This window comes from Gopherus flavomarginatus, chromosome 11 (assembly GCF_025201925.1).
Source record: "Gopherus flavomarginatus isolate rGopFla2 chromosome 11, rGopFla2.mat.asm, whole genome shotgun sequence".
In the NCBI taxonomy this organism is placed as follows: domain Eukaryota; kingdom Metazoa; phylum Chordata; order Testudines; family Testudinidae; genus Gopherus; species Gopherus flavomarginatus.
Window position 1 is genome coordinate 3,998,100 of NC_066627.1, and position 9,010 is coordinate 4,007,109.

Below are 9,010 nucleotides of genomic sequence, written 5' to 3' on the forward strand. Positions count from 1 at the left end.
GGTGCAATCTCCCCGGCCGGGGGTGCGGGGGCAGGGCCTTGGCCCACGCTGGGGGGATCTGGGGGACAGGGGGACATGGGGGACGCACCACCCCTGGGGGGGACGGTGTGTATGCCCCACCTCCCCCTGGAAGGTCTGGAGGTTGAGACACCGACCGCGGGCTGAACAAACCGGCATTGCACAACACCGCGGCCGGGAGAGGGGAGACCGGCCAGAGCACAGGACCCAGGCATCCGGGCCAGCGCCCCGCGGGTCCCCCATCGCTCCCAGGCCGGCGGAGAGAGCTTGGGACGGGACCCAGGCGTCCGGGCCAGCGCCCCGCGTGTCCCCCATCGCTCCCAGGCCGGCGGAGAGAGCCTGGGACGGGACCCAGGCGTCCGGGCCAGCGCCCCGCGGGTCCCCCATCGCTCCCAGGTCGGCGGAGAGAGCCTGGGACGGGACCCAGGCGTCCGGGCCAGCGCCCCGCGGGTCCCCCATAGCTCCCAGGCCGGCGGAGAGAGCCTGGGACGGGACCCAGGCGTCCGGGTCTGCCCAGTGCAGTCCTGGTGGGGGCTTTGGGGCAGCGAGCCAGCCTGACCAGGATCCCCCCAGCTTTGGGGGTCCTGTGGTTAGGCCCCCCAACCTGTGCCCCAATACAGGTGACCTCCCTGGATTTGTGGCTGGACCAGGGTCGCTGCCCTGTTCCTGCCTGGCTGCGTCTCTGCCTCAGTTTCCTATAACACCCTGCAGGCCTAGTATTTCTTCCAAATAGGGGGAGCAGCCTGGGCTTGCCCGACTCCCGCCTGCCCTTCCACGGCGGTGAAAGGTGACCAGGGGGTGCTGGGACCCCCGCTTCCCCACAGAGCACAGTGACCCCGGGCACCAGCAATCGGTGCCCCCCCCGATCACTGGGACAGTGACCCCGGGAACCAGTGATCGGTGCCCCCCCGATCACTGGGACCATGACCCCGGGCACCAGTGATCGGTCCCCCCCCCCGATCACCGGGACAGTGACCCCAGGCACCAGCGATCGATCCCCCCCCCCGATCACCGAGACAGTGACCCCAGGGACCAGCGATTAGTCCCCCCCCGATCACCGGGACAGTGACCCCGGGGACCAGCGATCGGTGCCCACCCCGATCACCGGGACAGTGACCCCGGGCACCAGCGATCGGTCCCACCCCGATCACCGGGACAGTGACCCCGGGCACCAGCGATCGGTCCCCCCCCCGATCACCGGGACAGTGACCCCAGGGACCAGCGATCGGTTCCCCCCCGATCACCGGGACAGTGACCCCGGGCACCAGCGATCGGTCCCCCCCCGATCACCGGGACAGTGACCCCGGGGACCAGCGATCGGTGCCCCCCCGATCACCGGGACAGTGACCTCGGGCACCAGCGATCGGTGCCCCCCCCGATCACCGGGACAGTGACCCCGGGCACCAGCGATCGGTCCCACCCCGATCACAGGGACAGTGACCCCGGGGACCAGCGATCGGTGCCCCCCCGATCACCGGGACAGTGACCCCGGGCACCAGCGATCGGTGCCCCCCCGATCACCGGGACAGTGACCCCGGGGACCAGCGATCGATGCCCCCCCCGATCACCGGGACAGTGACCTCGGGCACCAGCGATCGGTGCCCCCCCCCCGATCACCGGGACAGTGACCTCAGGCACCAGCGATCGGTTCCCCCCCGATCACCGGGACAGTGACCCCGGGGACTAGTGTTCGGTCCCCCCCCCGATCACCGGGACAGTGACCCTGGGGACCAGCGATCGATGCCCCCCCGATCACCGAGACAGTGATCCCAGGGACCAGCGATCGGTTCCCCCCCGATCACCGGGACAGTGACCCCGGGGACCAGCGATCGGTTCCCCCCTCGATCACCGGGACAGTGACCCCGGGGACCAGCGATCGGTGCCCCCCCCGATCACCGGGACAGTGACCCGGGGACCAGCGATCGGTGCCCCCCCCGATCACCGGGACAGTGACCCGGGGACCAGCGATTGGTGCCCCCCCGATCACCGGGACAGTGACCCCGGGCACCAGTGATTGGTGCCCCCCCCGATCACCGGGACAGTGACCCCGGGGACCAGTGTTCGGTTCCCCCCCCCGATCACTGGGACAGTGACCCCGGGCACCAGCGTTCGGTGCCCCCCTGATCACCGGGACAGTGACCCCAGGGACCAGCGATCGATCCCCCCCCGATCACCGGGACAGTGACCCGGGGACCAGCGATCGGTGCCCCCCCCCATCACCGGGACAGTGACCCGGGGACCAGCGATCGGTGCCCCCCCCCGATCACCGGGACAGTGACCCGGGGACCAGCGATCGGTGCCCCCCCCGATCACCGGGACAGTGATCCTGGGGACCAGCGATCGGTGCCCCTTCTGATCACCGGGACAGTGACCCCGGGCACCAGTGATCGGTGCCCCCCCGATCACCGGGACAGTGACCCCGGGGACCAGTGTTTGGTTCCCCCCCCGATCACCGGGACAGTGACCCTGGGGACCAGCGATCGATGCCCCCCCGATCACCGAGACAGTGATCCCGGGGACCAGCGCTCGGTGCCCCCTCGATCACCGGGACAGTGACCCCGGGGACCAGCGATCGATGCCCCCCCGATCACCGGGACAGTGACCCCGGGCACCAGCGATCGGTGCCCACCCCGATCACCGGGACAGTGATCCCGGGGACCAGCGATATCGGTTCCCCCCTCGATCACCGGGACAGTGACCCCGGGGACCAGCGATCGGTGCCCCCCCGATCACCGGGACAGTGACCCCGGGGACCAGCGATCGGTGCCCCCCCCGATCACCGGGACAGTGACCCGGGGACCAGCGATCGGTGCCCCCCCCGATCACCGGGACAGTCACCGGGGACCAGCGATCGGTGCCCCCCCCGATCACTGGGACAGTGACCCGGGGACCAGCGATCGGTGCCCCCCCCCCGATCACCGGGACAGTGATCCTGGGGACCAGCGATCGGTGCCCCTTCTGATCACCGAGACAGTGACCCCGGGGACCAGCGATCGGCCCCCCCCGATCACCGGGACAGTGACCCCGGGCGCCAGCGATTGGTGCCCCCCCGATCACCGGGACAGTGACCCCGGGCACCAGTGATCGGTGCCCCCCCCGATCACCGGGACAGTGACCCCGGGGACCAGTGTTTGGTTCCCCCCCCGATCACCAGGACAGTGACCCCGGGCACCAGCGTTCGGTGCCCCCCCCCGATCACCAGGACAGTGACCCCGGGCACCAGCGTTCGGTGCCCCCCCCGATCACCGGGACAGTGACCCTGGGTGCCAGTGATCGGCTCCCCTGCCGCGCCCCCCACAGATCACCAGGGCCGGGCATGTCAGCAGGTTTATTGGGGGCTCTCTCAGGGGCAGCCGCCCAGCCCCTTGCCCAGCCCAGCGGCCTCGGGCAGCTGGCGGAACAGGGCCCGGAGCGTGTCGAGCTCCTGGCTCAGCTGCGCCACCCGGCTCTGCAGCCGCTCGTTCTCCGCCGCCAGCTCCAGCACCCGCTGCTGCGTCTCCAGCACCCGCCGCTTGGCCTTGTCCCGGCTCTTGCGCACGGCGATGTTGTTCCGCTCGCGGCGCAGCCGGTACTCCAGGCTGTCCTTGTTCACCGCCTTCTTCCCCTTCCCCGGGCCCGGTGAGGCCAGCAGCGGGCTGCAGGGGGGCGCCTGGGGAGAGAAAGGGCCACGTGGGGCTGCGGGTCGGCAGTGAGGGGCACCGGGGGACTGCAAGAGGGGAATGGGTGGGCGCTGGGGGGCTGCGGGTTGCAAGTGAGGGGCATAGTGGAGTGTGGGGGGCTGCATGACGAAAGAGGGAGGGTACTGGGGGGCTGTGGGTCAGGAGGGAGCGGCACCGTGGGGGGCAGCAGGACGGCAACGGGAGGGCGCTGAGGGGCTGCAGGAGGGGAGTGAGGGGCACCGTGGGGAGCTGCAGGAGGGGAGTGGGAGCGCGCTGGGGGGCTGCGGGTCAGGAGTGAGGGGCACCATGGGGGGCTGCAGGAGGGGAGCGGGAGGGCACTGGGGGGCTGCAGGAGGGGAGCCGGAGGGCGCTGAGGGGCTGCAGGAGGGGAGCGGGGGGCGCCCTGGGGGCTGCGGGTCGGGACTGAGGGGCACCATGGGGGGCTGCAGGTCGGGAGCGGGAGGGTGCTGGGGGCTGCGGGTCAGGAGTGAGGGGCACCGTGAGGGGCTGCGGGTCGGGAGCGGGAGGGCGCTGGGGGCTGCGGGTCGGGAGTGAGGGGCACCGTGGGGGGCTGCGGGTCGGGAGCGGGAGGGCGCTGGGGGCTGCGGGTCGGGAGTGAGGGGCACTGTGAGGGGCTGCGGGTCGGGAGCGGGAGGGCGCTGGGGGCTGCGGGTCGGGAGTGAGGGGCACCGTGGGGGGCTGCAGGTCGGGAGCGGGAGGGCGCTGGGGGCTGCGGGTCGGGAGTGAGGGGCACCGTGAGGGGCTGCGGGTCTGGAGCGGGAGGGCGCTGGGGGCTGCGGTCGGGAGTGAGGGGCACCATGGGGGGCTGCGGGTCGGGAGCGGGAGGGCCCTGGGGGCTGCGGGTCGGGAGTGAGGGGCACCGTGAGGGGCTGCGGGTCTGGAGCGGGAGGGTGCTGGGGGCTGCGGTCGGGAGTGAGGGGCACCATGGGGGGCTGCGGGTCTGGAGCGGGAGGGCGCTGGGGGCTGCGGTTGGGAGTGAGGGGCACCGTGGGGGGCTGCGGGTCGGGAGCAGGAGGGCCCTGGGGGCTGCGGGTCGGGAGTGAGGGGCACCGTGGGGGGCTGTGGGTCGGGAGCGGGAGGGCCCTGGGGGCTGCGGGTCGGGAGTGAGGGGCACCGTGGGGGGCTGCGGGTCGGGAGCGGGAGGGCGCTGGGGGCTGCGGGTCGGGAGTGAGGGGCACCGTGAGGGGCTGCGGGTCTGGAGCGGGAGGGCGCTGGGGGCTGCGGGTCGGGAGTGAGGGGCACCGTGGGGGGCTGCGGGTCGGGAGCGGGAGGGCCCTGGGGGCTGCGGGTCGGGAGTGAGGGGCACCGTGGGGGGCTGTGGGTCGGGAGCGGGAGGGCCCTGGGGGCTGCGGGTCGGGAGTGAGGAGCACCTTACCTTGAGCGTGCGCAGGGCTGGGCTGGCGCCCCCCGGTGGCAGGCTGACGGCCGTTTGCCCGCAATGCGCCACCTGGAAGGGCAGGGGGTTGTAGCCACTGCGGTGCCCGGGCTCTGCCCCCCGCGGCTCCTCCTTCACCAGGGCGCCGTAGCCCTTGTGGGGGTTTCCGTAGCCCCAGGGCTCCCCCTGCAGGTAGCCCGGGAAGGGGGTGCTCTTCGGCGCCCGCTGTGGGGGGCCCTGCAGAAGCTCCGACAGCAGCTGCTCATCGCCGATGTAGGCGGCCAGGTCGATGGAGCCCTCGTGCTCCCCGAGTGCCCCCAGCTCTGACGCCATGGGACGCGGGGGGGGCCCGATCGCAGTCGTAGAACCCCTCCTGCGACATGGCCGTGCTGTCTCCCTCCGCTCGCGCCTTGCTCGCTCGCGCCTTCGCGTCTCTCCCCTCCCCTTGCTCGCTCCTTCGCGTCTCTCCGTCCGCTCGCGCCTTCGCCTCTCCCCTCCGCTCGCTCGCTCCTTCGCGTCTCTCCGTCCGCTCGCGCCTTCGCCTCTCCCCTCCGCTCGTGCCTTCGCCTCTCCCCTCCGCTCGCGCCTCGCTCGCTCCTTCACCTCTCTCCGTCCGCTCGTGCCTTCGCCTCTCCCCTCCGCTCGCGCCTCGCTCGCTCCTTCACGTCTCTCTGTCCGCTCGTGCCTTCGCCTCTCCCCTCCGCTCGCGCCTCGCTCGCTCCTTCACGTCTCTCTGTCCGCTCGCGCCTTCGCCTCTCCCCTCCGCTCGCGCCTCGCTCGCTCGCTCCTTCGCCTCTCCCCTCCACTCGCTCCTTCGCCTCTCCCCTCCGCTCGCGCCTCGCTCGCTCCTTCACCTCTCTCCGTCCGCTCACACCTTCGCCTCTCCCCCTCGCTCGCTCCTTCACGTCTCTCTCCCTCTGCTCGCGCCTTCCCCTCTCTCCCTCCGCTGCCCACTCGCTCGCACCTTCCCCTCTCTCCCTCCGCTGCCCACTCGCTCGCACCTTCCCCTCTCTCCCTCCGCTGCCCACTCGCTCGCGCCTTCCCCTCTCTCCCTCCGCTGCCCACTCGCTCGCGCCTTCCCCTCTCTCCCTCCGCTGCCCACTCGCTCGCGCCTTCCCCTCTCTCCCTCCGCTGCCCACTCGCTCGCGCCTTCCCCTCTCTCCCTCCGCTGCCCACTCGCTCAGACCTCTTTGCCCTCAGTCACTTTCTCATTTGTTTCTCTCTCTCGTTCTCTCTCTCGTTCTTTCCTTCCTCGCAGGCTGCGTCTGCCTCTTCTTCTTGCCTCTCTTCCTCTTTTTCACCCCGGTTCGTCCCTTCGTTTCTTTCTCTCTGTCAGGCACTTTCTCCTTCGTCCCCCTCTCCTGGGTTCCCGTCGCTCGCTGCTTTTCTTTCTCTCCTTTTTCTCTGCTTCGCCCCTTTTCTCTCTCTCCGCCGGCCCCCTTCTCCTGCTGTCGTCCCTGCCCCGGCTGGCTGCTCCGGCCCCCGGCCCCCGCAGGCCCCTGGAGCGTCTCTCTCCTCTCGGCCACTTCGTTCCCTCTCTCCACCCGGGGCTCCGTCTCGCTCCCCAGCTTCCCCCCAGCTCTGCCTCCTTCCCTCCCTCTGCGGCCTCGTTCCCCCCATCACCCCACCCCCCTTTTCCTTCCTCTTTCCGACGGGCTCCCCCTGCTGATGGCCCCAGAGAGGGGCCCCCCTTCCCTGCCCCCCAAGGGGGCTGGGCTGATGGCAGTGAGCGTCTCCCCCCGATATCCGGGGGACCCCTGGGAGCCATAGCATCAACCCCTCCCTATGTCCCCCCTTTTCAAATAACACCCCAACATCATCTCACAGCCCCCAGCCCCCCCATGCCTCACAAGCCACACCCACTGATTGACTCCGCCCCCTGCTAGCCCAGCCCTGCCGGTGCCCCTCACTCCCGACTCGCAGACCCTGGTAGCCCAGCCCTGCACCCCAGCCCTGCCCCCCTAGCTCTGTTGGTGCCCCTCACTCCCAACCTGCAGCCTCTGCTAGCCCAGCACTGGGGTTCCCACCCCCTGCCCCGCACAATTGCCCTGGGCCCGGCTGGCTGGTGGGGCAGGCCTGGGGTGTGAGGGCCATCACTGGCCACAAGGTGGCACCATTCCATGAAATCCTGTCCTGGGTGCTGTGGGGAGGCCACTGGCTGGGGTGGGGGGAGCTCCTGGCATGGGGTGGGCACTATGGGTCAGGGATCACTAGGTGGGGGAGTGCAGTGGGGGGCACTGGCTGGGGGTGTATGTCCCAGCGGGGGGTGCTGTGAGGTGCTAGGTGTGTGGGGGGCTCACAGCAGGAGGTGCTGGGGGGCACTGACTTGGGGGCGAGCTCCCAGCGGGGGGGGGGTATGGGGTGGGCAGCACTGGCTGGGGGTGTAGGTTCCAGCAGGGGGGATTAGGAGGGTCTCAATAGAGGCGCTGTGGGGTGCCAACAGGGGATGCGGGGGGGGGGTCTCATGGCATGCAGGGGATCCCAGAAGGGGGCACTGAGGCAGTCCCTGGGGGGTCCCAGCAAGGGGCATTAGGCAGGGTCCCGGGAGGGTCCCAGCAAAGGGCGTTAGGGGGGTCCCAGCAAGAGGAGTTATGGAGGTCCCAGTTGCACGGGGGGGTCCCAGCAAGGGGTGTTAGGGGGGTCCCAGCAGGGGGCATGGGGGGGGTCCCAGGAAGAGGTGTTGGGGGGGTCCCAGCAGGGGACACTGGGGGGGGTCCCAGCAGGGGCGTTAGGGGGGTTCCAGGAAGGGGCATTAGCGGGTCTCAGCCCTCATTGTCCCCAGCCCCCCAGCCAGGTGCCGCGGAGTTGAGGTCACTGTATTTATTACATTGAAAACCAGAGAGAAATGGTGGAAATGGCCACAAAGTCGGGGCCCAAATGTTGGGGGCCAGAGAATGGGGTTAAGGCATCAGAGCTCCCACCTCTGCCAGCAGGGGGCGCTGTGGGGAATGGGTTGGGGGGTGCGGGGTGGGGGCTGTAGGGGGCCATGGGGAGCAGGGCTGGGGAAGAGAGGCAGGGGTGAGGGCCGTGGGGAGCAGGGTGGGGGCTGTGGGGAGTGGGATTGGGGGAGTGAGGTGGGGGTGGGGGCCGTGGGGAGCAGGGCGGGGGCCGTGAGGAGCAGGGTGGGGGCCGTGGGGAGTGGGATTGGGGGCCGTGGGGAGCAGGGCGGGGGGAGCAGGGCGGGGGCCGTGGGGAGTGGGATTGGGGGAGTGAGGTGGGGGTGGGGGCCGTGGGGAGCAGGGCGGGGGGAGCGGGGCGGGGGCCGTGAGGAGCAGGGTGGGGGCCGTGGGGAGTGGGATTGGGGGCCGTGGGGAGCAGGGCGGGGGGAGCGGGGCGGGGGCCGTGGGGAGCAGGGCGGGGGGGAGCGGGGTGGGGGCCGTGGGGAGCAGGGCCTGGGCGGGCGCCATGGGCACCGTGGGGCGCAGTCCATGGCAGGGCGGGGGGAGCGGGGCGGGGGCCGTGAGGAGCAGGGCCTGGGCGGGCGCCATGGGCACCGTGGGGCGCAGTCCATGGCAGGGCGGGGTCAGCGGGGCGGGGGCTGTGGGGAGCAGGGCCTGGGCGGGCGCCATGGGCACCGTGGGGCGCAGTCCATGGCAGGGCGGGGGCTGTGGGGAGTGGGATTGGGGGCCGTGGGGAGCGGGGCGGGGGCCGTGGGGAGCAGGGCCTGGGCGGGCGCCATGGGCACCGTGGGGCGCAGTCCATGGCAGGGCGGGGGGACGGGGTGGGGGCCGTGGGGAGCAGGGTGGGGGCTGTGGGGAGTGGGATTGGGGGCCGTGGGGAGCGGGGCGGGGGCCGTGGGGCGGGGGCAGCGGGGCGGGGGCCGTGGGGAGCAGGGCCTGGGCGGGCGCCATGGGCACCGTGGGGCGCAGTCCATGGCAGGGCGGGGTCAGCGGGGCGGGGGCCGTGGGGAGCAGGGCCTGGGCGGGCGCCATGGGCA

General features: G+C 72.0%; 1 protein-coding gene across 1 annotated transcript; it reads right to left on the minus strand.

The window, feature by feature from the left end:
* Positions 1–3,249: 3,249 nt before the first annotated feature.
* CEBPE (CCAAT enhancer binding protein epsilon) lies at positions 3,250–6,627 on the minus strand. The gene is given in 4 exon segments (XM_050918932.1): positions 3,250–3,667; positions 5,074–5,418; positions 5,420–5,497; positions 6,075–6,627. Coding segments are annotated over 3 exon segments (687 nt in total). The 5' UTR covers positions 5,456–5,497; positions 6,075–6,627; the 3' UTR covers positions 3,250–3,361.
* Between the last annotated feature and the right edge of the window lie 2,383 nt (positions 6,628–9,010).